Genomic DNA, 27,936 nt, shown 5'->3' on the forward strand with positions numbered 1-27,936 from the left:
GGTGGAAGAGACACTTCCATTCCGAAGTGTAACAAAACAGCCGCGTCAGGCAGGGCCAAACCAGACGGACCAAGGCCCCAGAGCAGCGTTATGAACAGCGGGCTCCCTGGCCCGTGTAACCGTAAGTCACTCTGGAGGTACACGGGGGGCGCGGCAAAGCCCAGTGACAGCGGTGGCCTGCTGCCACCTTCAGCCGCGGGGCGAGGGGAAGGCCAGGCGAGCCTGGGGGGGTCTTCCACCTTTACTGAGGCGGTCACCCGCCTGCAGGTGACCCGACCCTGTGTGAGGGGCAGCGGTTCGGCCTCCAGGTGGAAAAGTCACGCAGCGCGTGCACGAAGCGCCTTTCGGCCCGGCCCGGCGGCGGCGGCGGCGCCTCAGGCGGGCGGGCGGGCGGGCGGAGGAGAGGCGGGGCGGGGGGTGGGGCGCGCTTCTCCGCCATTGGGCGAGCGGCTCCCGCCTCGAGGCGCGCTCCGGGCTCTCGGCCGGGGGGGGGGGATCAGGCGGCGGGCGCTACGGGACGCCTGTCTGCTGGCCCTCATCGTTCTATTGGAGAAGAGAGGGGAGGCGGGACCTTCACGCCTTTGCTCACCTGCCATTGGGTGAAGAAGAGGCAGGAGGCGGGCTCCGGAGCCGCTCCCTTTATAGGCTGGGGCGGGCTTTAGCAGCCGCCTCTTTGGATCGCCGCTCTTCATTCGCTGAGGAATCGCTAGTGGGCGGGGAAATCCCGGTGGCTCCCGGTCTCCCATTGGCAGAGGGCGCCAGTTCCGCCTCGCTCTTCCTGCTTCCGGTTCACGGGGCGGGCGAGGGGTGCCGGCCGGTGCCGCAGAGGAGGCCGGTGCCGTCCGGTGCTGTCCGCGCCTGCGGTCCCCGGGCCGCCCCGCCACCGCCGGGCACGCAGCATGTGATGCCCGTGAGCCCCGGATCGCTCTTCCATAGAAGCGGACGAACCTGTGCCCGTGCCCGTGCGCGGTGGGGGGAGGCCGGGCGGGGCGGTGGCGGCAGCAGGTGGGTGCGGCGGCGGCGAAGTGGGGGTGACGGGGGAGGTGGCGCTCCGGCGAGAAGCGGAGAGCGGGTGGCGGGGACGCGGCGTGGGACCGAGGCCCCCGGGGCCGCCGCGGGTGGGAAACCGGGCCCCGTCCCCGCGCTGGGCAGCGGCTCAGGCAGCGGCAGCCTTCCGCCGGGGCGGCGACCGGCCGAGGGGACGGTGAACAGAGTGGCCGCATCGCCTTTCGCTTCAGCGTGTCTGCGAGCGAAGGGTTTGGCAGGGAGCTGCCCGGAGCAGCTGTGGCTAGCGCTAGGGGCAGGGTTCTGCTTTTGGTCTTGTGAGAGACGAATCACGAGTTCTTGTGTCACAGGCTTCCTCGTTTCAGCGTTTTCTAACCTTGTCGTATTTGTATCTGACCTCCGTGGCCATCAGAGAGCTGGCTTGGCACTTGAAGCTGTCACGATGGACCCCGGGCGGGGGGGCGGTAATCGGTTCAGCAACACAGGCTGTTCCTCTAGCAGGCTCTGCCTAGCTGCAGCCAGGCAGACACTTAGGTAGTTGTGGGTCTGTTGGTTGCCGTCCACCAGCATCTAGAGCTTTACTGAAATCTGCAACGGGAGAAGCAGAGGGGAATCTGTTGTGCCACTGTGGTTGGCTGGTGCAGTCATTGAATGTTTCATATGTGCTTTCAGCATGAACCTGAAAGCCAAATCTTCTGGATTTTGTTATTACCTTCGTTACTGCCTCTTCGGCTGGATAGGACGTGTCAGTTTCCTCCTTCCCCTGTGGAAACAGAAGAAAACTGTTCTGTGAAGTTGCAGTTTAGCATTATTAAACACTTTAAGATTCTCAGCGAAAGTAGTACCAGAAAAATAACATAATTATGATTATTAAGGCACTCGAAAAAACACTGCCTGACTAATCACAGTGGCTATTCCCTACAAGCTTTTCACACAAGAGCTGCAAAGGGGATTGATTAGTGGCCTGGTAAATAATTTTCTGCTGGCTGGCTTCTCAGTGCAATGCAATAACAAACAGTGGCTTGTAATTAAAACTTACTCCAGCATTCAGCCTGCTGGGCTCTGCTCTGATTGAATCGATGCTAATTAATGTGCTCAGCAGCAAAACTTTTAGTGGTCCTGAGGCAAAATTCAGAAAAGAATCCCAGATCATCCCAACGAATTGGCTTTGACTGTGCAAGAGATTCAGATTTAGTGACCTTGGGAACTGTGTTTTTGACTTCTTTTTCTGTCAGGACTGAGGAAGTGGCCAATCATTGACTTGGTGACCCTGGAGTTAGTTTGCAGTTAACCCTCTGTGTTCTCTGTGGTGTGTGCCCAGGATGTCATCACCTTGCTGTACCTCTGCTGTGCTGATAGTCTTTGTGGCCTTTGCTGTCAGCGTGGGGGCTGAACAGTTGAAAGAGAGGAGCTGTGATGTGATTGGTGATGAAAGCAGTGAGTCGCAAACAGAAAAAGCCCTGCTGAAGAAGCTGGAGCCCCTGAGCCAAATGAGGTACTGTACAACACCTTGCAGGCCTTGGGGCCGCACAGCGCTACCCATGTGCCAAGGGGAGGGGAAGATCTGGGGCCAGACTGCAGAATGGGCTCCCCTGTTAGTAGGGGCTGTGACTGGCTTCCAGGTCTCAAGTGTCTGCTGCTCTGAGTCTTGTTCTCTGTAATCCTATGGGCTGTCTGTTCTGTCCTCTCCCTGCTGCAGGTTTAACGTGACTGTGGAGAAAGGGAAAACGGAAAACTATGTCTACAGTTTCAGGGTATGCAGGGAGGTTAACAGCACCTTGCACGATTTTGGTGGCTTGGTACAAACAGATAGACAGAATGGAAAGACCACAGTGATAGGAAGAATCAATGAAACCCAGGTCTTCAATGGAAGTAAGATTCCACTCAATGCTTTCTTGCTCAGCATCTGCCTTTTGCCTCCTGATCTGGATTTGCAGCCTGTATTGTTTCTCTCTTGGTAGGTGACTGGATCATGCTGATTTATAAAGGAGGTGATTCATATGGCAGGCACTGCAGTGGTGAAAAGAGAAGAGCTGTGATAATGATTTCTTGCAAGCGGGGTGTTACAGCGGTGAGTGACACAAGGTGGGAGAGGAGCAAAAGGCTGCCAGACAAACAGCTGTTTATAAGCAGAAGGGCTTTGAGGAGGCAGTAGGGGTTTCTCCTGTCCTTCAGTGTCTGTTGCCTAGCCGCACCAACAGTGATAAAACCATCTTCTGGTGAAGTTCAGCATTCCCGGGCATATTTTCACATGACTTGACTTTTTCCCAAATTGCAGAGTTCATTCAGCATTATTTCAGAAGAGCGGGAAAAAGAACAGGACTGTTTCTACCTCTTTGAGATGGACAGCAGTGTGGCTTGTCCAGCGGAGGATTCCCACCTCAGTGTTGGCTCCATTCTACTGATCACGTGAGTCATTGAAAGAGCTGTTGGTGTCTGGGCCATAATCTCCAGTGTTACTTACTTAGAAACATAGCAAATGCTATACTAGAGTAAATAATTGTAGTATACCTATCCACAGCCGCTGTTAGATGTTACTATGTCTCTGAGCTTTTTGGACAAAAGCTCTTGCTCAAGGCATGATGCTGCAGAGCTGCTCTGTTCTCTGTAGACATCCTCCTTCATAGTTTACAGGCAAGTGCACTGAAGCATGGAAAACCTACAGTTTTAGGAAGTCACAACAGCTCTTTGCCAGAGCTGGGAATTCAGACCAGGAGTCTTGACTCATTTTCTGTGCTTGTGCTTAGAGGCATTGCTTCCTGTAATGCTGCTGAAAAGATTTATATTTATTTATATTAGCAGATCAATACTTTTTTGATTTTTGAAAAAGGGGATGTTTTCTGGTCTGGTCTCTGTTTATAGCTGTGTTCTTGAGTGATGCTCTGATATCAATTTAAGGCAGCTAGCTGCCTTGGGAGAGTTTGTCTGTAGGATTTCCTCAGCTTTGATTTTTAATTCTGCCCTCCAGGTTTGCTTCACTGATTGCAGTCTACATCATTGGTGGGTTCCTCTACCAGCGCCTTGTAGTGGGAGCAAAGGGCATGGAACAGTTTCCTCACTTTGCCTTCTGGCAAGATCTGGGCAATTTGGTGGCGGTGAGTGAAAATCCCTATATATCCCCAGCCTGGCCCATATGTCAGGACACATGAAAATGCCATCTGCCTTGTCTTCATGGATTAGGTCTCTTGGGTAGACTTACCACCAGGGTAGTGTATCCTGAGGCAGAAGAAGAGGTTATCAGTTTTATTTCTCGAGTACTCTTTTTGAATCCTTGCTGACACTGATTTCCTACTGATATCCTGCAACAGTTACATAACAGACTAGAACACGTGCTCGTTAGTAGTTAACACTTCCCATAGGAATGTTAAGCTGGGAACTCCAATATGTTTGACTCCCTGAAACCCCTCCTTGGTCATTGTAGCCAGTGCAATCTATCCTCCGTGCTTGTCTCAGCCTGATGTTGCTGCGTATTGTTGATCAGTATGTCCAGAGCTTTCAAGAGAGAGCAGTATGTTTTTATGTGTGCTTCTCATGCCAAGACAAGTTTTGGGGACCTGTCCCAGATAGCACAGGGATAGGCATAATCCCTGAGCAAAAGAGAAATCACAGAAGCTGCTTTGCTTTGGGTGCCAAGTCAGTTGCATACAGTCTGATTCCAGTGCGATGTCCTGTGCTTGCAGGATGGCTGTGACTTTGTCTGCCGATCTAAGCCTCGAAATGCACCAGCTGCATACCGTGGTGTGGGTGATGACCAGCTGGGTGAGGAGTCAGAAGAACGGGATGACCACTTGCTACCAATGTGATAGGCTTTCAACACTGAGTTCTTTTCTCCCCATCTCCCCAGTGCTTGTTTAGCTGGGTGCCTCCCAGACAGTTCTTCTCTCACTTCTGATTTTCTTTACACTATTTGCTTTTGCTGTCTCTGGTGCGTCAAGTCCCATGGATGCCTCTGGGTGTAAACAGCACTGGTCCCTGATGGCATGTCTTATGAATATAATGCTGGTTTAGGTTTTTTTAAATGCAGCAGAGGTGGGGGGGCAAAAATGCTGAGAGTGGAGTAGAAGACAGCAAGAAAGCAATTCAGCACTGAGCAGGTGGGAGACTAATCACTGAAAGGGGAAAAGGGCTATGGGTGGGTATGGAAAGGGGAAGGAAAAAGAGGCCATGGGTTAAAACAGCTGGGACTGTAGGAGAAATCTTTCGTGCTTTTTTTTTTTTTTTTTTTCTCCTGCTAGGGTTTACAGGATCTGTAAGACACTGGAATTATTTTCCTTTGACTGCATTTTCAGCTTTTCTAGCTTTTGCACTCTTACGCACTGTTTCTGCCAGCACAACCTGCAGAGTGCTCTACACCAGGCTCCATGGGGCTGGAAGAGGCATTAGCACCTCTGCAGTCTTTTCCTAATGGCAGTATGTTGAAGAGTACACACCAGTTTCCTTCAACAAATGTAAAGGGATGCATGCCATCCTCTCAAGACTGGAGAGGGGTGATGCTAAAAAACTATAGGAGTTAAATACAGTCTTGCGACTTTTCAGTTCAGTCAAAATATTGTCTCTGTCTTCTCAATCACTGAGAAGCAAAAGGAAATGATGTGCTGCTAAGTAAAGGGAACATTTGCTGAAACTGAAACTGGCATCAAGGCAAAATGAGATGGGCAGCTGCCACTTGAGTTCTGTTACAAACCTCCCAAGGTGACTGCCCACATGGCTCAGTCACTGTCAGCATTGTGATTTTATGCTCTCCCAGTTGGCAGAGGGTTTTTCCGTGAAGCTACCAGAACTTATTTTTATAAAAAAGGAAGCCAAGGATTAAAAACTGCATAAGGGATTCTTGCCCTTAGATGGTCAGTTTTCATAAATATTAAGCATGGTGCAGACTAGTCTTAAGACACTTGCCCTGTGCAGATGGTATTTACATACTGCTACTGGCTGGGAGTGACAGACCTTCTCATGGGGCCCTGTCAAAAGCAGGTACAGCTGAGTTGTAAGACTTAATGGGAATGTTCAGGAACTTGGCACCTTGAGTAGTAATTGCTTTTTGAGGGGCTTATACTCTAAGGAATCCCATTCAGCCCTGTTGTAGACTGACAAGAGAAGTGTCCTCAGTCTTGAGGGCAGACTGTAAGCAAGCCACTACTGTTAGCAGCAGCATAAAGACAAGGTTTGTGTATTTTTAATACTGCCAAAGCAGTCTGAACAGTAACATTGAGGGAAAAGGGGTGGCCCTGCTTTGTTGCTGGGTTTAGAGTCAGCAAATAATTCCTGCTTTCTTTGACTTTTTGTTATGGTCTCAATCCTATAACATGGGAAAAAATAGGAAGTCACTAAGTCTGTTGTTACTGTTTTTCATGGTGGTGTTTAAGGTAATTTTTTTTTTGTACAAAACAACTTTCAAAAATAAAATGACCAAAAAACCTGGTGAAGTGTTGTGCTGATGTAACAGGAGCTTTTTTTTGTGCCAGAGCATCTTTCTTACCCAAAGATGAAGGGTCCTTAGTGTATGGTGCCTTATGCCTGAATTACTTCTGCCAGGAATGGATCTCTGTGTCAGTATGTGGGTTTTTTTGCTGCCACCTTGTATCACTCCACTTCCCTTAGGGCTTCAAAAATGAAGCTTTATTAGCTCAGGTAGCTACCGATAGGAAAAAATTCCTATACTCTATTTTTCTGCAACAATAAAAATCAAAATTAACTTTTTGATGAAGCTTGTACTTCTCAAACACTAGACTAATATTCAGCTTGGGGAAGGGAGGTTAAAAAACAGACTTGCAAAGCCTGAACAAGCATTTTTTTATTAAGAACATTGAACATGAAATGAAGAGTTGAAGCCTTCCTTTTTGACTGAAATAAAATCTGATCCTCAGAAGTACCTTGTAACCCAGGCAAGCTAGCTGCCTACCTACCCTGCCAAGGGTCAAAATAAACAGTTTTATCACATCCAGCCTGCTAAGGATACAATGGTTTAAGGGCAGTCCTCCTCTGCTGATTGCTGTTAAGAGAACCTCCCCCTTCCCTGCCCCCAGATTAAGACAAAATTGTGTTATCAGGGTACAAGCAGTGGCAGCTTCCTTCAGGCCTATTTTCATTCAAGCAGCATTCTCTCACAGGAACAAGGATGTCATTAAAGTGAGATTGAACAGTACAGTTAAGACTAGGAAGCTGCTGCCACATTTTATCCATCTTATAAGCACTTTCACTCCTCTTTTCCTAACAGGGGTCAATAAAGAGCCTATTCCAAAGATTTCTAATGTTTTCCTGTCTATGCTATTAGGCCTCTTCCCGTGCTACTACAGCTTTCCTGCAACAGTAGGAGCTTTCCACACAGAACAGTCTTATGTTTCACTCAAATATTCACATGAACCTTCTGAAAACAGAAAAGCTGAGACACGTAGTTTATAAAATCATCTTGCTTTCAGGTGTTTGGCTCTAGGGGGCACTTACCTCTTCATGCTTTGTCTAAGTTCATCAGTTTTTTTGCTTGTTTGTTTCTTTGAAGCACAGGTGCTCCTGGAAGAGAACTCTGCCCAGGTTTTCACCTTTGGCAGTCTGGTTACCAAATTTCAGAATACAGTGTTTGGTCCTTAAAAAAAACCCAAAACCTGGAGGGAGTGAAAGGGAGGGACAGAGCCTATCACAATTCTACCCCTTAGAAAGGAGAAGTAGCATTAAAGGAGTAGTATCCAGTTGTTGGAGGGTGTGGTTTCATTTGTTTGTTTGGTTTTTTTTAACTGAGGAAAGGAAATATCTGTTTTACAACATCAATTAAAAAAAAAAAAAAAAGAGCCTGAGGCAGGCAATACAGTCCTGCCAGCTTAAACTTTTGTTTCTTAAGCTCTCCTGAGGATAATGAAGACAGACACAAAAATAATACAAACTGATAAGAGAACACAAAAATAACCCCAAACCCAAAACCCCAGACCTTTTTATGATGAGCCTTGGCGCTTCTGGAGACTGCTTTGGATCTGTAAATTATGCCCTAGCACAATGGGGAGGCAAACCTAGTGCTGCAGGGGTCCCTAAATGTAAGACAAACACCCCTCCCCCCTTCAGTTTTCCCATCACCTTGTCATAAGCATTCAGGATAAATCCTCCTCTGACTGGTTCAGAGAGGAGCATCTGGAGTGAATAGCTGCCACAACACTTGGTCTTCACTCTGCATCTCTACAGGAGAGAGTAAAGCTAAGGCAGCTCCTATTGCCATGGGCCTTCAAGTTTGGTATGCATGCTGGAATGGCTATTAAACCCAGTTCATGAGCAGCCTAGGTATTTTAATATTATTTTTTTAAGAGCGGAACAGCAGCAGCCCCTTCTGCACAAATTCTTGTTTGTCCACCTCTGTTCACTTGGAATTTACTAGTTCCCATTCCTAAATACCCCAAGCACAGCTGTTCCCAATGTCCATGTGGGGCTGGCTCTTCCTATGCCTCAAGTGCTGGCACAGTGATATTCAAAACTAAGATCTAGCAGACCTGCTGTAGCAAAAAGGGGTGAGGGCAGTTCCCTTTCAGGAGTCTGCTAAGACAGAAAGAGGTCCCCGTCACATCTTTATGTGGTACACAGGACAGGCATATTCAAAACCAGGAAGAAGGAAGGTGTTTCAAGGCCCCAGGTGGGAGTTCTCCTCCCCCTTGTAGCACCATTAAGAGACCAAGACATGGGCTTGTGCATGGCAGTTTCAATCAGTTAAATTCCTTCTCATTCTTCTTGAATGCAAGACCACAGGGGACTGTCCCATTCTTCCCTACCCCAGCAGGATGCTCCAAAGCTGGCAGCTGCCCTGGGGTCAAAGCAAAAGTGAGACCTCTGGCTTCAGAGCTGTTAGGTCTCCTTGAGGACATTGATCTTGGCACAGATCTTGAGAGCTGGTCCCAGCTTGATGTTCATGGCACTCATGAGATGTTCCTCCTTCAGAAGCAACAGGGCCTGGCCATCGATTTCCTGTGACCGAAACTCCTCGGCAATCTCCTGGCACCCTGTGAAACCAAAAAGCACCAGCGCTGAGAAACAGACGTGCCCTGGGCACTGCCCTCATTTCCCACTCTTTGGGCCTCTGGCAGGTACAGAAAGCCAGCCAGGAATCCAACCAACCCCCTTCCCCGCTCTAATCCACAATCTGCCTGAGGACACAGGCTACTTGGGAAGTACAAGTCACCCATCTACTCCAATTCAGAAACATGTACAGAAGTACAATAAAAGCACTGGGCACCACTGACACCACTTTCTTTCCAGAAAGAGAGCCAACAAATTGCCCCATGCTGCTGGATCACAGGAGTGCAGGAGAGGATCTTAACTGCACCTTGCAGTGATGAGATGAACTCGTACACTTCCTCCACACTCCAACGACTGGGATTGCTGGACAGGAAGACTGGGTTGATACCATGTAGATCTGGGGTAGGTGGTGCCATACTAGAGTTTGCCAGGTCCCTCTCTCCATGACTGGCCCTTACTGACAGGGGTCCTGGAGATGTAGGGGACAAAGCTTCATCATAGCTGGAGTTATCAGAGCCTCGACTTGAGTCTTCCTGGCCCTACAAGCCCATAGAAAAGAAAGAAAAAAGGTGTTTTGTGAGAGACTCACAATTACTAGGGTACAAAACAATACATTAGGAACAGCAGAAGATATCCCAACAGTCTGGGATAACAATCCCAACAATTCTCATACTATTGGTCCAGGAGCTCCAGGACACAGGAGCTCCCTCATGCCAGAAAGGACAGACTTCACTCTCGCCTCCCTTCCTCTCCCTTCTCCCATCCTCCCCAGTCCATTCCTCTTCTTCACATCAGTGCTGAAGCTCATTCAGTTCTTCCATAATCTCAATCAAATCATTCAAGTGGAAGAATACTAATCTAATGGGAAAAGTGGATTGTTTTCTACCAAGGCCGTCAGCTGATCTCACTCACTGAAACCTCCGAGACACAGGCGGGAGCGAACACAGCGAGAGTGAACAGAACAAGTACAAATATGAATCCACTTTCTGCAGTTGATAGAACAGCTCACTCACTGTGCCTTGTGCACAAACTGTCAGTCAGTGTGCACTTGTCCCATCCTGTATGACTACATCCACTGTGAGGAAGTGGTACATCCAGCAGTGACAACTTTCACACTGACACCTGCCTTGCCGGAGGCAGAGTGCGCTGTGTCCTTACCCTGTGGCGCTTGCCCTGGATCTTTGTTCGAGCAATTTCAGAGCTGCTGCGCCGTGGTCCCCGTCGACGCACACGAACATAGTTAGCTTCCTGGAATTCCTTCATCTTCTTTCTCTGCAGCCGAAACTGATGGCTGCAGCTGACATTGTACCTCAAATAAGTAGAAGCAGAGCAGCAGTTAGGAAACAGCAACTACCTAAACCTACTGCTTCTCCTCACTCTAGATTGGGATAAAACTCCTCTTTACCATCAAGTTCCGTTCCTCCTCCTCCTAAGACTTCCCCTTGGAAGGAACCAGTCCAGACTTCTGACACAAGCATTATTTGGACACCAGAGTCTTGATCTAACATCTGAAGGGTCAATTAAGTCATTCCCCTAAGGGAAAAAAGACCCATAACAAGCACTCTGCTATCAATAGGAGGCAGCAATGACTAGTCTAACTTCTCCCCAGATTTCTTCCCAGTGCTCCCTTGTGTCTTCATCTAGTATGGATGCAGCATGCAGCAGACAGCTGCCAGTATGCATTCGCTTAGTCAGTCAAATGTACATTTGACTGAAGAGAGGTTCTTTGGAGACCCAGAACTTCCCTCTTCCCACTTTATTTTCTAGCAAGTCAGAAACCCTGTTTACACTCAACACCACATCAACCTCTCCAGACCTAGAAGCATCCACAAGTCATATGTGCCTTTGTCACACACACACAATGAGTCATTGAGGATGTCTGTGGCCAGTGCATCCCATGGAGGGAAGATCAGATGTACTGAAGTGTCATACACTACCCAGAGAAGGGGCACATGCCCAATTCTAGAGAATGTATAGACAGAAATTCTTTTACCTTTTAGCACAGGTCATGGAACAAAACCTCTTGGAGCCACGAAACTGGGTTGCTGGGGCATACTTCCCACAGTATTCACACTTCAGCAAGTTTGCCTTCTTATCAAGCTCTAGTGAGATACAGAGACACACACCAGTAGACGATCTGAACTGAAGCAGATCCCACACAATGATTCCCCATTCCACTATTGTTCTGAGCACACAGATTCCAAGCTCTACTCTCTACTGAATCCGCTAAGCAGTTAGCTTGGGGAAGAAGCTGGGGAAAGAGGCAGAAGCTCCACTAATTAGGACGCTAGGATACTGAACAGAGCAACTTATTTCTCCTTGTCAGTACTGTTTTGCTGAACAAGTGAAAAATAGCATATCCCTTATATCCTACAAGGTTGCGGGGGAAATCTCCACCATCACTGCGCACTGTTGTGTACACACATCCTTCACAGCGTTCAGAGTCATTAGAGACAAGCACAGTTCAGATTCTTCTGCTTACTACTGACACAGGGTATGTTAGATCATATGAACAACAAAGCATTGTCTTCTGGCACTTAAAATCCTAGGTCCATTGCCTGAGTCTCTTAAGGAGTTAGCAGGAAGAGATACAAGTCCATAATGTATAAAGTTAGTAACACAGTATCAAAGAACAGAAACTTTCAGTAACACTAGCTAGGCCTCCTCCTGCTGAAACTCACCCATAGAAGCACTGTCCTCTCCCGGGGAATTGCTGGACAGGTTTTCACTCTGGCCTGAAGCAGCCTCTCCCTGCAGCGGTTTCTCAGATTCTTTCAGCAGCTGAGAACAACCCACCTGGACAGGAAGAGAAAGAACTGGGCCCATCAGTAAAGGATTCTCTGTGTCCAATGCACTCTGCAAGGTATACGCCACTCACACCTTATTACAACTCAGAAGAATCCCTCTGCTTACTACAGGAGAAGAGATGCTGAATGAAGTTATTACTCCTTCCTGACTCACAGACTTGGTGGTTCATTCAAAAATCACAAAGTACTATCTGCCTTGAATATCCTGCAATTCCGTGTTAACTGCATTTCCCCTTATTTGCTTTAACTTCACTTGCTATCTGTTCAAAATGCATCTTGCCCTTGCTAAAAATCAGAGTGAAGAACCTTCTTACAATTCCTGCATAAATTATTGCTCTGGGGACTACTGGAGAAAACAGTTCCCATCACACTTGTTTTATTCCTTCCAACCCATTCTCTTTAATGCCACCACTTAATGCCTTGCTTCATGCATGACACCCCCCTCCTTTCCCTTCCTCTTCACTGTCTCTGTCTCAGGCTAAACATGCAGAGTTGGAATATGGGGAAAGAAACTCCCGTTCAAAGATGGAAGTCCACTATCTTCCCCAAGAGAGTGCTACACCTCCTTCTCCCACAGCAGCGAATCCCTACCGGAAAGGGCTCTGCTCCTTCCTGGATGACAAAGCCTTCAATGATGTGCGTGAGGATCTGGGGCTTGACGATGGCTTGTGGGGGTTTGGAGTCTCCCACCTGACGTGACACCATTGCCAGGTTTGGGGTGGGAGCAGAGGTGGGGGTGACTGATGCTCCTTCACTTGAGGTGGTATTTGGGGTTGCAATGGCAGCAGGATCAGATTTATCTGAAAAGTTAACAGCACAAGAGTCAGTTATCTTTGCTTGTCTACTTCAAATGGAATACAGGATCAGATCATTAGCACACAAAAGCAGAGTTCTCCTTTGTACCTCACCTCCAAGGCTGCTCTTCTCCTCCATGTTTTTGGGGCTGTCTGTCACAGGAGAGGACCTGGCTGGCAGGAGTGCAGTGACACCGGGCAACTCCTCCTTCTCCTCCTCTGACTCTGCCTTGCGTTTTACTGCTAAGGCCTGAGACTTGCTCTGTGTGAATAAAGAAAAACATATAAGCAGAGAGAGAAGCTCCAAAGCAAAGAACAAGACAGAACGAAGGCAAAAGGAAGATGCATCCTGCTCCATCATACTTCTTTTCCAGCCTGGTTCCTTTTCCTGGGGTTATCTTTAGCTCCCTCACAGTACTTACCTCTACTGAGGAACATTTTTGCCTTGCAGGGAGCAAAACTTGACTTCTACAATACAACTATGACTAGGATCTGGTGTCCCAATTCATGTTGACACATTGACATAATACCAAGACACCGTATAAACCTTAAGGGTTATTCCAAGAAGAAAGAAATGGAATGGCAGTCACCCAGCAAGCTTTTCCAAACAAGCTTTTGGCTAAATCAGATCAGTTTCAATGAAGGAGAGTCAAAAGAGTAGGGGACACATGTTGGATGAGAGAAGACTTGTGTGTCCCCCAGCCTAAAAGTCAGACAAATCCTGTGACACCTTCCTGAAGAAGCGGCCAGTTTAGAAACAGTCTCAGCAACTGTCTGAGGATACCTGAGCTGGCAAAGTACTGTTGTCCCAAGGAGTTAGACAAGCCCTAGCTGAACAATTCACAGCAGCATGGGTGAGGCCTGTGGAAAGTGAGCCATCTTTGTTTCCCCCTGCATAGCCTGTTGCTAGGGGACCCTCTGAGGCCTAGAGCCAGTGGCTGGTACCACATACCAAGGGGTCTCTGACCCAGAGGTATCCACACCTAGTGAGGAGAGGGGAGGTCAGTCTTCATGGCCCAGTCAGCCCTCGTCTCCTGAGAGAGACAGCAAAGAGGCCGGTTATTGTTTGTGTTGGGTTTGTGTGGCAAGGCTTTGGTAGCAGGGGGCTGCAGGAGTAAATTCTGTGAGAAGACACCAGAAGCTTCCCCCCACATCCAACAGAGCCAGTTCCAGCCAGCTCCAAGATAGACTTGCCGCTAGCCAAAGCTGAGCTCATCAGCAACAGTGGCAGCACCTCTAAGATAACATATAAGAAAGGGTAAAAAATACTGTGCAACAGCAGCTGGGAGAGAGAAGTGAGAACATGTGAGAGCAACAGCCCTGCAGACACCCAGGCCAGTGCAGAAGGAGGGGTCGGAGGTGCTCCAGATGCCAGAGCAGAGGTTCCCAGCAGCCCGTGGTGAAGCCCACAGTGCGGCAGGCTGTGCCCCTGCAGCCCATGGTGGTTAGCAATGGAGCAGATCCCCACCTGCAGCCCCTGGAGGACCCCACACCAGAACAGGTGGATATCCAAAGGAGGCTGTGACCTTGTAGGAAGCCCACACTGGATCAGGCTCCTGGCAGACCCTGTGGAAAGAGGAGCCCAAGGTTGGGGCAGGCTTGCTGGCAGGATTAGTGACCCTGTGGGGACCCACGCTGGAGCAATCTGTTCCTGAAGGACTCCACCCATGCAAGGGACCCATGCTGGAGCAGTATGTGAAGAACTGCAGCCCATGGGAAGGACAAATATTGAAGAAGTTTGTGAATGACTATTTCCATGGGAGGGATGCCACGCTACAGCAAGGGAAAAGCGTGAGGAGAAGGAGCGGCAGAAAGGAAATGTTATCAGCTGACCACAAGCCCAATTCCCCATCGTCCTGCAACACTCTCCCACTCAGGGAGAGGGAGTAGAAGAGTCAGGAGTGAAGCTGAGCCCATGAAGAAGCAAGGGAGGTGATTTTTAGATTTGTTCCTATTTCTTATTATCCTACTGTGATTGATAATAAATCAGTTTCCCTAATTTAGTTTTGTTCTGCCCGTGATGGTAAATGGGAAGTGATCTATCTCCCTGTCCTTATGTCTATCCATAAGCTCTTCAGTGTATTTTTCTCCCCTTGTCCTGTTAGGAAGGGGGAGAAATAGAGCAGCTTGGTGGTCACCTGGCAGTGGCTACAGTCAACCCACCACATTGTTAAATGCAGTATTTAGTACATGATGTGGACACCTACCCCATCTGGGGCAGGGTCTGAGTCTCACCTATTTATTGCATGCAAACATTTGAATGATAATGTGGAAGAGAAATGCTTGTAGTCGGTAACCCCAAGGGTTGGATTGGAATTAAGTGTTTTAGAGAGGAAAAAGGTCTCCACATCCCTCTACCCAAACCCCTTACCCATCCCATCCCACTGACCTGGGCCTGGACTGTGACTGGTGTCCTAGGAATGAACAAAGAGAATCCATATGCTATTCTCCTTCTCAATGGTATCACTTACTGGCAACTGGACAGACTGCATGTAGAGTGCTGCTGGCATCTGAGCCACAACTGGAGAGGAGACTGGGCTCTTCACCATGTGGGCTGTGCCTTGAACTTGTGCCAAATTCACCCCTGTGGTGAGAGGATGAGCTTCCTGTGAGGATGCCGGAGCTGAAGATGATGACGGGGAAGCAGCATGGGCTTGGGAAACAGGCTGGACCACGGCTGGCATTCCCCGAGATGTCGGCACTGCTGCAGCAATCTGAGCCAAACCCAGTGCTTGGGCTTGGCCTGAGCCCTGCTGCCGAGTACCCACCACCTGCACCGGGATGTGTGGTGGAGGCTGCTGCGTTGCTGACATTTTGGCAGGCCCAAGCTGAGGTGGTTTGATGGGGGTGACCAGAGATTTCGACTGAATTGGAACAGGTGACTTGGTGACTGGCTGGCAAGGACTGTCCTGCTGGAGCTGCACAGGTTGTGGCTGGGACTGCAACATGGGTTGCACCACAAGGGTCTGAGCCTGCTGCTGGTTTTGAGGTGGACCCTGCTGCTGTGGAGGCTGAGCTTGTTGCTGCTGTTGGGTCAGAGATGGCGCTTGCTGCTGTTGGGCCAGCTGAAGATGGGTGGCTGTGTGGAGGAGCTGGGACTGGCGATGCTGGAACTGCTGCTGGTGATGAATGGCGATCTGCTGCTGGATCACCACCTGCTTCTGCAGGTGGATCTGCTGCTGCTGCTGGATCAGCGAGTGCGGCTGGATCTGTGTATATGTGGCTATACAAACACAGCGGGGAAAAAAAGGAGAGCGCAAAAGTTAGCAACAGTGCAGCTGCGAACAACAAAAAGAAGGCTGGCAGTCACTGCACTGGTTTGAGTCGTTAAGCTCCAAAATGACCGCCAGCTTACTGGCAGAGGACATGAGGGACTAAATCAACTTCTGTTGCCAACAGAGAGATAATCCCTAGAGACAAGCCTCCCAGAGCCCAGGAGGCCTGTTGGAAGACCTCTCAGCAAATGGCACTCTTGCAAAAGCCCAGTGGGCTCAAAGAGAAGGAACAGGTCTGCACTCACCTGAGCTGATCAATGTCTGGCTGGGTGCTGGCGTAGCGGTCCTGGTCAGGTTCATGCCCACTGTTTGCTGCCCACCGCTGTCCGTTTCACCCTTCTTTGTGGCTGCATTCTCTGTCTCCGTCTGGCTTCCCTGGCTGATGGTCACAGCCTGAGCAGCTGCTACCGGTAACGGCTGAACCACCCCCGTGCCTTTCCTTTGGCAACTGCCAGCAGCACCTGCTGAGGAGGTCTGGCTCAACGCGGCTGAGGTCTGGCTCCCACCACTTGCCACCACACCCCCGGTGACACCATTGCTGCCTGCTGCCCCCTGGCTCAAGTTGAGGGACTGGCCTGCGCTGGCGGAGGAGGCCTGAGCCACCGCCAAGGACTGGCCCGTGCTGGTGGCCTGCGGTAAGCCCGAAGCCTGGGAGCTTCCCGGCAGAGCTGCCTTCTGAGCAGAGCCTTGGAGCTGGGTGTTAGCGGCTGAGGTCTGCTGGCTCCTCACAGCCAGGTTCTGCACCTAGAAACACATACGCAAAACAGAATCCCTTTGCTTCATGTATGCTACTTGCTGGAATTTTGGCAGAGAACTCATAAGCAACATGCTTTACTGGGACGCAGGCTAAGCAGATGCTTCAAGTCTCATGTGGGGAGCTGGCTAACACTGCAGGGCAACGCTCAGGTGCAGCCCTCCCCAGGAAACACCGCCTGAACTCCTTCCTACCCCACCTCTGATGGAAGTTAAAAATCTCGTGGCACTTTCTGGACAGCACATGAGGACACCACCATTCTCCGAGGCATGGGACAGCCTTCAGACCTGCCTGCCATGCCTTTGCACAGCAGTCCAGCATGGCTCTAAAAGCACTGAGATGCCCCTTTAAAATCAGTCACTCCTTTTCAATTTTTGTGCCACCCGTCTCCTCCCCCCCTGTGCAGGGCTTTCCACTCAGCAGGCCCACAGATATACTTGTGGCCTGCAGCCCCTTCTGATTTCACCAGTTCCTCTGCACTTTGGTGCTGCCATCCTCTGTATTTACTCCTCCTCCAAATCCAGTGTTATCTTCAACTTTGATCAAGGCTGACTTTCCTACAAAGAAAGTGCCCCAGACAAAAATATGAAGTAGCTGGAAATCCCAAGAACGACTGGGATAGGAAAAGGAAAACAAGAAGCCATGGCAGCTCCCTGACCCGGAGAATTACTTGTAGATGAATGCAGGAGCTAAGACCTTGTGGCCTGTTCAGTCTATGGCATCTTTACAACAAACCAACTGGGTGAAGGAATACTACTGCTGGCAAAGACTCTTCATTGCAGAGTGACTGAAAATTGGACACAGAACCCAACAATTCTTTTTACACAAGGACAATTGAGAAACTGTGAAGATGTGATTGATCCAGCCTGTGGCTCACCCCAGAAGTTTTAAGCAGAAATGAATCCCATCTCTGGAGGTAAAAAGCAAACATGAAAAAAAAGTGGCAAGAGAGAACAGAATCTCCTGCCTACACACGGACACAGTTGGGGATAAAATAAGAGCTAATCTGCTATACAGGGACAGCTGGAGACAAAGACCAGAGTGTGGGGTGAGAGTGAGCAGGGGAAGGGGAGGACTCTGGGGAGGGGTGCCACTGACCTGGTCTGTGTCTGCATGGACCCCAGGAGACTGAGTGGGTGGTACCTCCTGCTGGACAGCGGCCACAGCCCCGTTGGGCATCAGGATGAGCTGGGAGGCAAGAGGCACATTGCGGCCCAAGGTCCGGTTTACCTGCAACAGGTTCCCCAGCTGTGGCTGTTGAGGGAGGATCAGGTGATGTGGAATGAAAGGAACGGAGGGGAAGAGAGAAAGAAAGATAGCGAACCACAAGAAAACAGATTACAAAGCAACACTGGGCCGCAATGTCACACATTGCAAAACCCCCAACCCTCCCTGCACTGCAACACTCAACATACCCCTCAGGAGCAGGAAACTCGGAACAGTTTCCTTATGGAAACAAGCACTCTTCATCAAACATGTGCCTGGGCCAACTATCACAGACTGCCCAAGGCTGGCTAAAAGCCTGGGGTATCACTGAATTTTCAGATGTATATCTGGGAGTGGTTGAGAAACAGCGATAAAAGACATACATCCAAGACCAGGGTTACTTAAAAATAAAGGGATTACAATCTGTATCTAAAGTCAACTGAGACACAAAGTATTTTTCAAGTAGGTAACCAAGCCCCAGACTGACAATATAGTCAAGACTAATGTTTTCTATTTAGCAGCACTTCAAAGCAATTAAAAGGATGACATATTTGTTCATGTTGACTTATGTTTCTAGACTTACTTGAATTCTGATTTACATCCCTAAGCTCAGCAGTGGTAGAAGAAAGTAATTTACCATATATCTGTTCCAGCATTGAACCAGAAGAGTAGTTTTATTTCTGTGAGCTATATTCAAGTCTAGGACATATTTTTCATATATACACTCTAGTGAGAAGTGCCATGGGATCTTTAACATCTATGCAGAGCAGAGACAAACACAGTTCCTAACAATCTCACATGAGCCACATAATACAAAGCTCATCTACCCTCAAAAAGCTTAGCACAGAGCCAAACTCGTAGGTTCAAGGACAGGAGCCTCCCCATCTGAATTTAAAATACAGTGCATCATCCTTAAAGCTAGGGTTAGACCAAATGTGTTGGTAATCCCAAGCAGTGAAACACTGGAACGGCTAGGCAGTGGGGTTCATGCTCAGGACACATTCTGCGTACACATCTCTTACCCGGAGATACATCTGGGCCTGTGACTGGTTTAGAGGCGGTGAGGTGGTATTCCCAAGCAGCACAGACTGCGTTAGGGTTGTGGCACTGGGGGAACTCACGCTCTGTGACCGACTGAGCAGCTGAGCAGCTGATGTGGTGGCTAGATTGATCTTAAAAAGAGAGAAAAGCCCAAAGTCACATATGAAGAGATGGAAGAAAGGAAATAAGTACACATTCACTTCCTGGGATCCAGCCAGAACAGACATTTTACAGTTTTTTTCCTGTACCCCACAGGGAACCAAGAAGAAAAAAGTTCTTGTCTTAGAGGCTAAGCAATGTAAACTAGCCAAAGCCCTGGATGCTAACGTCATTTGTATGCTGAGCTTGAATATCACCGTTAGCATGCAACTGCAATAAAAGATCCAAAAGAAACACGTCATTTTCTCAAGTAAAGGAAAAAAGCCCACAAAGTAATCTCTACCCTACCAACTCCTCTCTGAACAAATCCCAGTTCCTGAATACTACAAAACTGACTTCCTCTCGTTCAACCAGATACTACTCTGCCCAAGAAGAAAAAAGCATTCCCTTTCAGGCTGCTCACGACTCCTTCTTAGAAGTCCTGATGCTTTTCTAGTCCATGACAACATAGCCCCAAAGCGTCAGCAAAGAGAGATCAGTGTCTACCTTTCCAGCTAAGAGGCCTCTCCCTCTCAGAAACCTCCTCTGGTCTCCTCAACCCCCACCAATAATGATAGCACCCCAAATCCTCAAAGTTGTCTGCATCTTGTGGGTTCCCAGCATTCTTAGAAGCTGTGTTTCCCTGGCTGACTGCCTTCCTAAAAGACAAAGAGGAAAAAGAAGAACGGGAAGGGGTGGGAAGGAGGCTTTGACGTGTGAGGGAGCAGTTAACTTACAGAGGCCTGAGTGGTGGTGGTCTGTTGCGGGGTGCTGGTGTTGGGGGAGCTGGCTTGTCTACTGGCTGCAATCGTAGCCTGCAAGAGAGATTGACAGAGAAATGAGTTACTTGGAACAAACTTTTCAATCCAGCCCAAATATTTAGCTTTGTCACAGCACCTAGTCCTATCACCATCTTCTCCCATTCCCAAGAACAGGGGCACGACCTAGCCACTACAGATCTCTGCCATGCCCTACAAATCAGTTGCAGCAACTCAGCAAGGCATCTCCTCTTCCCCAAGCAGTTCAGTCCTGTACGCTACCTGAGGCAGTGGACAACAGACCCTTACCGTGCATGACCCCCAGTCCTTCCACACGTGGGTACACACCCCACTGTTGCCCCAGCTTGACATGCTACACACGGCAACCCTCATGCTGCAATCCACTGTTAACACCCAGACGTTCCCCACAGTATTAGCAATTTGCTGGGCTATTTCAGCAGTTTAGCATCAATGCAATGACACTAAAATATCTACTAAAAAAAATATCCAAGTAACAAATTTCAGATTACAGTACATACGGTTCATGGAGCAATGTAAATATTGTTAGATTAATTTTTTTCCCCCTTCTATGATCCCACAGGAATTCCATTCTATGACTTCAGTTAGTTTTATAACTAAGATGTGTGTGAAACTGGTGAGAGGATTCCATTCCCTCTATGCTGTAAAACTGCAGGTAGGGATTTTGAGAACTTAATCCTGAACTAACAGCCAAGGAAATACTCCAACAGCTAGCGATGGAGATATTGTTACACAGAAAGAACTGTATTCACATGGCGCATAATCCATCTTCAACTGGTGATAAAGTCTGGTAGGTGAGCAAAGTTGCTAAAGAAAACAAAAAATCACTCAATTATGCATCATAAAATATCTCAATTTGTATAAACATATCTCAGCTGAAGAAACACTCTACTGGCTGGACAAGGTTTATCCCAGATCCCTCTTGCTAGTAACTGGTAAAGAAAGCATGTGCTACTAAGTTTCAAGACAGAAAATTCAGAGGATACCTCCTGAAAGTTCACACACAGAAGACCATGTTTATTCTCTGAGAAGTAACAATTCAGGGTTCACTTTAGTAGTTTTTAAACACTACTCCATCCACTGCTGATTTAACCACCCATCTTTTATTTAAAGAAGGTGCAAGCACTAAAGTGCAAGTTTCCTGATGGGGATGCCAAATTCTATCTTCCCCTGCTCTGTATCTGAAAACCAGATATATCCTTCCATCAGGCTTCCAGTTTACTAGCTGTATTAGCTTTAAACGTGTTTAGGGACTCATTGTCTCACTACAGATCAGGATGACCTCAGTGCACAAGCCACTTTATAAAGAGAGAATCTCTGGATCTTCCCTAGAGAGCAATCCAATTTGTCTCCTTCTGCCCCTTGGCAACTCACCTGCTGGACAGCAGCCAGGCTGTGAAGCTGTGCACTGTTAAGCTGCTGCTGCAGCATAAACTGATGAAAGTACTGGGCTGCATTGGGCTGTCTCTGGAGCGCCTGCAGGGCCTAGAGAAAGAGGAAAACCAACAGTCAAAAATAGCGTGCCCTTGAAATGCGATTAGAGAAAGCAATGAAGGAATAAATAACAGCCATGAGACCATCCCTAGACCCCATGAAAAAAGCAAAGTCACTAGATTAGCACATCAAAATATGTAGTACAGCTACAAAGTTGGTAACACACTAAATCACATGTGTATTCCACGACAGCAGGAAGCACACTTGCCAGACTTTAATAAACTCCAGGAATTTGGGGATTTGTGCTCAAGCAGGTAGACAAGTGTTCCAGTATAGTATGTATATGGAGGATATATATTTTATAGAGGAACTGGGATGATAAACTGAATGACTTGCTCTAGAACAGCAGGCTAAAATCAATCTATTGGATCATGATATGGATTAATTCTAAGAGGCTGGACACTGCACACTTACAAAACACGAAGCACAGTATCGAGCTACAGGAACTAAACATCAGGCCTAGCACAAGAATTTCTGAATCTGAATAACTGACACTCCTTCAACCATGGTCCCACCTTGACACGACAACTCAAGAGAAATGCAAAAGGGCCCACCAACTTCTACTGATGCACATGCCATCCCAGAAGATAACCATGTCTCACCTGCACTGCCTGTCGCTCATAGAGAGACATCTGCGATATCTGAGGACGGGTGCTTCCTCCAGAACTGGAGCTCCCACTGGTGGAGCTGGAGTTCTGCTCACTTTCGGTCTCCATGGTGACAGGATCCCAGGAGCTCAGGCTGAGACAGACTCCAGATCTACATCGAGAGAAGTGGGAACTAAGTCAGGCTAGAGAAAGAACCAAACTGTACTTCACAGCATTACACAGCTTTTTTTACTGGAATATCCCAGTACCAGGCTCCACACACAGCTTTGCAACATCACAGGGGGCCAGGGATGCCAGGGTTCTGAAATCACCCAGAAATTACACTCATGGTTCAAATCTTTTATTACCAGTCAGAAATGTAATGCACACATTCTCATGTTTTTATTGCCATGCTACAGTTGGAATCTACAGCATCCTGAACTCCTTTAGAAGGCAGCAGAGTGAAGGAGCAGCTGCAGCTCATTCAATCATTTGGTTACAAACCTGATCACCTCTCCTTCAAGGGAGGCTAGTGAACTGAGGCAAATCGCGCTGTGCTTCCAGCCTCCCACTGCACTTTGGCAACTTCTGATCCTCTCCTCCTCCAGTCCCACAAGAGGTATAATTATCCCACAACTCTGCTGCCCTAGTGCAGATATACCAGCTTGGCCCTTCTCCCAGTTTAGCCCCCAGCCCTAGACCATTTCTTTCTTTCTCTGATCACGTGGACTTTCCAGCTACTTCTCATTCCCCACAGACCGTAACTTGGAACATTAAGAGTGGAAGCTGGTATCTGTGCTGGCAAGTTGCTTTCAGGAGGACCAGAGTCAGAAGCAGAGTGAATGAAGGGTTCACTGGCAACACTTGTGAGGGGAAAGCTGCTAAAGAGGTTACACAGAGCTAGAGAGATCTTCCAGCAGCAGAAGGATGAGTTGCAGTGAATCACAGAACTGAAAAAGGACTGAAGAAGGCTTTCATCAGCCAAGAGGAGGAGAAGCGAGACTGAAGAGAGTGCTTAGCAGAAGAGTAACACATTGGGATGATCAGGGAGTTTCCTGCAACAAGAAACACAAGCTACACAGGGAGTAACGGTAGGAGGGGTTAGAGTCAGAAAAGGGAAAGCGCAAAAGTGATTATTCAACAGAATTCCACTGAAAAAATTTTGACTTTTTAGAAGGCTATCATTCTACGGAAGATAAAAAAAAAAAGCTTCTGATAGCCTGTTTGTTTTCCAAAACACCAGCTGGCTCCCCTACAATATATCCAAGAGACCTCTAAATTAGCTTCCAGGATCCCACAGCATCAGCACAGTCCCTGTGGCAAGACCTTTTCAAATCCAGGCATTTCGAGCTTCACAGCCTTCACCAAACGCAACTTTTTCCAGATGCACAAACAAACAGACCAGTGCAGCAGAAAAGGAGCTGCAACAATAGTCTTGACCAGACAACTTTTTCAATTGTGGAAAGGTGTTAAGGGCAGCAGACAAATTCAAAGCAGGGCAACAGCATTAGCACTGCAGAGGATGGCTGGCTAAATCAGGGAATTGCTGCTCCAAACCTGTGCCTCAAAATCTGGAAAAATCTACAATTGACAAACAGATAGCTGCTGCTCCATGCATCTTTACCTCTGCCCTCAAGTCCTGCCCAAGTATCTCCCTGCTAATCCAACGCTGGCTTCCCACACTGCTTCAGCAGTGGCAGTCGGGAATTGTGCCCTGCCATCATCTTCTCCTCAACTGAGACAGTCCCCCTCCTCCTAACCGGCCACTGCAGCTAGAAATGGTTGGTCAATAAGCCTATCTAGACTATAAAAGCTCTGGAGAAGACAATTGCCTTAAAGATCTTCTCCAGGGGGCAGCACCATAAAAAGTAAATTAAGCCTGAAAATAAATGAATAGAGAAGGGAGAGAATACAGACTTTTAGAAAGAAAGAAACTGTGGCAGATAAATTAAGTACTTTGAACAGGGTTAAAATGCAAATCAGAGTGAAACTACACACATTACACCAAGTCACCAAGTTATCTAGTAGCTCAGCTACCATTAGGAGACAATTTCTGTTCCCTTAGCCACCCTCAACCTCCCTGCGCAGGTTACTTGCAGCCTTTACGTTTCTGGTGCTCACTAGATCAACTCATTCACTGTCCAGAAAAGCTGTCCTAAACATCAGTTCCTGCCAGATCAGTGAGTTGAATTAGCTCACTTGTGACGCCGCAAGTGCCAGCGAGAGAAAAAAAGGCAACTAATGTTTAGCTTGGCTGTAGCACACATCCTTACCCTGCACAGCTGCACCAGAAGGAGAAACCTGGCTTCTGACTTGGTGCTCTGCTCCACCAACTGTGTTCCCTCAGTAAACGGCACCATTGATTCTTAAGATTTCCAGCATTTTTGAGAGCTCCACATCGATCTAGATCATCTTAAAACCAGGCCCTAGCACAAACAGAATCCTACTGAGATGCCTCTGGGATGAGAAGCATAAAAAATTTTTGGTCTCTGTGTAGGCAGAAGGCCTTTTGGGGGTGTGGATAGAGAAGCAGTCTCCCTTTGCAGAAGGACGGTAAGAATTTTAAGTCGCTCACAGCAAGCAGGGTTATCCAGCAAAACCATTTCCAAACACAAAAGTGAAAAGGCACAGTATTTCCCCAGGCAAGTTCATCTAAGGATGCGGCTCCATGTTAGTGTAATCCAATCCAAACACAGGCTATTCCCACACAAAATAGCACGGATTACACCCTCTCCTCTCCTGCAAGCACATCTTCCAGCACCCTCCTCTTGCAAAAACCTAGCGATCACTGTGCTATCAGATCGCTTGACTCAGCTAGCGGCTCCACGAGACGGATAACCTACTAAAAATTATTAAACGTGGGTTTTCCAAATAGACTGAGTTAACCAGCTCACCTTGCAAAGGTAAGGAGTAGTTCCCAAGAAAACAAACAAGACCAACGAAATTACTGGAAATTAACCTTTAGAGCTGAACCCCTAAAAGCCAGTCAGCGAAGGATACAAAGGCCTATTAACGCCATGGCAGGAATGACAGCACTGCAGAGAGGACGGGAAGGAGAAGGGAGAAAACGAGCTCCCGGAGCAGCACAAGCATCAGCACGCGGGCCAGGCCGGAGCCTCAGCACACAGCAGGAGCACCACAGGTGGCTCGTCCACAAGTTCCTGACCTTCCCCGAGCACAAGAGCTGCAGAGCCAGGCCAGGCATCCACTCCGGTCACGGAGCACCGGGCAGGAGCCAGCGAAGTTTTACTCCTTCGCCCCATCCATTCCTGCCGGCACGTGACGGCAGCCTGCGGAACGTTATCGAACCTTACAACCGAGTTTCTCGAGGGTGAAGCGCCACACGTAAGATTCGCACAGGTTTGCCCACAGCTTGTGGGGAGGAAAATGAGCAGCCAGGGCTGCGGCACACCCCCTGCCCCGTTACTATAGCTCCCCACAGCCCGGTTTCCCAGCCACGCCAGCAGAGGCGTGAAGCTGCCGGGACACCCGAACTCTGCCACGGGATGCTCCGGGACCAGCAGCAGGCGCGACCCCCCGGCCCGCCCCCCCCCCCCCCCGCCGTGCTCGCCCTTCCCCGCCGAGCGCCTGGCCCGGCCGGCGGGGCCGCAGCCGCCCGGGGCGGGCGGGGGTGCAGCGCGGCGGCAGCCCCCCCAGGCCGCCGGCAACTCCGGCAGCAAAGTTAAGGCGGCTGCGAGCATGCAGGCGCCCGACCCGCCCGCAACACGTACGTACCGGGCGGGCAGCCCCGCCGCGGCGGGAGGCGGGGACCCGCCGCAGGATGCCCCGGGGGAGCTGGGGAAAGGCGCGTGTCTGACGCCCGGCCACCGGCGGGGGGAGCGGCGGCTGCCCGGGAGGCGCGAGCGGGGCTGCGGCGGGGGAGTTGTTCCCGGCCGCTGCTCCCGGGGCCGGGCCGGGCAGACAATGGCTGCTCCGCCGCCGCTGTCAACTTCCAGCCCGCCCCGGCCCCGGGGAACTCTCCCCGCCGCGGCCGCCCGCGCCCCGGGCCCGGCCTCACCTGCAGCCGCCGCAGCAGCGGCACGGCACGGCGCTGCCCCGCTCCACTCCGCTCCGCTCCCGCACCGGCGACGGCGCCCCCCCGCCCCGCCGGGAGCCCCCGCGCCCGCCCGAGGGACCCGCGCTGCCGGCGTTACCGGAGCCCCTCGGGCCGCCGCCGCCGCCGCCGCCTGACACGCCCCCCCGCGCGCGGGCAGCCAGGCCGGGCCCCGGCCGGGCGGGGCGGGGCGGGGCGGGGCGGTGCCGGGGGCCCCGTTGTTGGGGAGGGCGGGGCCGGGGGCGTTACCTGGCGGAGGCTCCCGGCGGGCCCGGCCGCGGCCTGGCGGGGCAGCCCCGGGGGGGGCCGGGCGTGGGGCGGCGGAGGCGGGGCCACACGCTCGCGCCGCGCCCCGGCCGGGTCCCCCTCCCCCGTTGTGATTTTTTTATTTTTCTTTTTTTTTTTTTTTTTTTTTTTTTAAATCTTGGCCCCTGGGGCTCCCCGCCGCTCCGTCACTTCCTCCCTCGAGGCGCTTCCGGGCACGTGACCCCCTTCCCCGGGCGCCGCTTGCCGTTGCCCTGGTGACGGCGGCCGGGGCCTGGCGGGAACGGCGGGGCCTCGCCTGGGGACGGGGCTGTCGGGGCCCGGCCCGCTCACCCACCCGGCCCCGCCGGGGAGGGGGGCTCGGTCGCGGGCTCCTGCGGGGGAAGGGGACCGAGGCTCCCGGATGAGCTCCGCAGCCCGGCCGCGCAGCAGGCGCAGAGCGCGGCTCGCCGTTCAGCGCCCATGTCCTCCGTGCTGGGACACCCTTTGCGATCGGTGCTTCTGGCGACGGGTTAACCTTGCTAGACATGAGTGGGCTTGCGTAGGTTGTGAAATGCCTGTCTTGGTACCTGGAACAAGCTTTGATGAACAAACGGGACCCAGCGGTAGTAACGGTGCCTGAGGGGGCGCTGGCCAGGTCACATAGAGCACATGGGGAGGTGCACAGTGGAAACCCCCACAAACAGGGTGAAGACACCACGGTGCCAGAGCTTGCTGGCAACTTTTAGAAGAGAAGCTGCGCGGTGCAGGCACTGGGGCCTCGCTTCCCTTGATTACTCTCAAAGCACATCAGTTCTGTCAGTTGCCTGGCTTAGGGTAAGAGCAGTCGATTAAGATAAACTTGGTCATTTTTAACAATGACGTTGTAGTAGTCAGCATGACCATTTCTAAGAAAACAAGAAATGCCCTGTCGGTTCGGAGCAGTGGTTCATCTTCATGAGAGCTGGTGAGTTTCCTTTAAGGATGGCAGCTCATGCACCAGGGATAGGTGGGAAGAAGTGAAAGACAGGCAGAAACAAATCGTGCTCCATCTGTATGTACGTGGTGCAGAAGCTCAAGCACCGCTGAGGCTATGAGCATCATAAATGCTCCTGCAAATGACATATTTGAGCTTTGTGTTGCAAGAACATTGCATCTGGCTTAGTAATGGAAGTGCTGAACTGTCAATTCACTGGAGATCCTGTCCCCAGTCCCGGAGTAATATTTGCTGCTGCCTGAAAAGCAGCAAAACAAGCTGTACAGGAAGGCGTTTGGGCTGTTACCGAACACACCTTTTCTAAATGCTTTCTTTTTTAGTTCAGATGGAAAACCAATTGGCTGATTCTCTTTTTTTTTTTTAAAAAAAAAAAAAAAAAAAAAAAGCGCTATAGGAGATATTTAAGGCTAGTCAAAATAAAAGGTCAGATAGTGATCAAAGGAACAATGACAAGGCGGGGAACCCAGCCAGCATAATCCCTGTGAATCAACCACTCTTAAAAACCCCAACGACTGAATGAACGACTAAGCCATTTGCCCCTGTTGCAAAATCTAGTGAAGTCGATTCAAGGGAGGAAGCTCTCCGGAATTATGCAAACGAAGGGGAACTACTGTAATGAAGAGGCTTTAGGATTTACTGAGGATGCTTGGGGGGGCAGGATGTTGGAATCGATAAAGCAAATTTAAGGATTTAAAAGACTATGCTGGTATCTTTGAGGTAAAACTCACAGGCAGGGAATTTAAGTGATCAAGGTA

At 49.7% G+C, this 27,936-nt stretch overlaps 2 protein-coding genes across 4 annotated transcripts; one reads left to right on the top strand and one right to left on the bottom strand.

Moving 5' to 3' along the window:
• The first annotated feature begins 491 nt into the window (after nucleotides 1–491).
• M6PR (mannose-6-phosphate receptor, cation dependent) lies at nucleotides 492–6,424 on the top strand. 2 transcript variants are annotated; one of them, XM_055809089.1, is made up of 8 exons: nucleotides 867–1,005; nucleotides 1,418–1,539; nucleotides 2,327–2,500; nucleotides 2,705–2,877; nucleotides 2,967–3,076; nucleotides 3,284–3,414; nucleotides 3,974–4,100; nucleotides 4,686–6,424. In XM_055809089.1, exons 2-8 carry the CDS (start codon nucleotides 1,448–1,450, stop codon nucleotides 4,806–4,808), a joined length of 930 nt encoding a protein of 309 aa, XP_055665064.1. In that variant the 5' UTR covers nucleotides 867–1,005; nucleotides 1,418–1,447; the 3' UTR covers nucleotides 4,809–6,424. The 2 variants fall into 2 exon arrangements, with proteins under 2 accessions (XP_055665063.1, XP_055665064.1); XM_055809088.1 differs by lacking the exon at nucleotides 1,418–1,539 and having other exon boundaries at nucleotides 492–1,005.
• Nucleotides 6,425–6,778: 354 nt separating this feature from the next.
• PHC1 (polyhomeotic homolog 1) lies at nucleotides 6,779–26,125 on the bottom strand. Of its 2 annotated transcripts, XM_055809086.1 has the most exons (15): nucleotides 25,906–26,125; nucleotides 21,903–22,059; nucleotides 21,181–21,291; nucleotides 19,747–19,824; nucleotides 18,853–19,002; nucleotides 17,723–17,878; nucleotides 16,116–16,614; nucleotides 15,067–15,818; nucleotides 12,710–12,857; nucleotides 12,393–12,601; nucleotides 11,676–11,790; nucleotides 10,988–11,096; nucleotides 10,153–10,303; nucleotides 9,302–9,533; nucleotides 6,779–8,978 (listed from the first exon to the last, which is right to left on the bottom strand). In XM_055809086.1, exons 2-15 carry the CDS (start codon nucleotides 22,014–22,016, stop codon nucleotides 8,824–8,826), a joined length of 2,979 nt encoding a protein of 992 aa, XP_055665061.1. In that variant the 5' UTR covers nucleotides 22,017–22,059; nucleotides 25,906–26,125; the 3' UTR covers nucleotides 6,779–8,823. The 2 variants fall into 2 exon arrangements, with proteins under 2 accessions (XP_055665061.1, XP_055665062.1); XM_055809087.1 differs by lacking the exons at nucleotides 6,779–8,978; nucleotides 9,302–9,533; nucleotides 10,153–10,303 and adding an exon at nucleotides 10,400–10,527.
• Nucleotides 26,126–27,936: the final 1,811 nt, after the last annotated feature.

The sequence above is a fragment of the Falco peregrinus genome, chromosome 6 (assembly GCF_023634155.1).
Source record: "Falco peregrinus isolate bFalPer1 chromosome 6, bFalPer1.pri, whole genome shotgun sequence".
Taxonomy (NCBI): domain Eukaryota; kingdom Metazoa; phylum Chordata; class Aves; order Falconiformes; family Falconidae; genus Falco; species Falco peregrinus.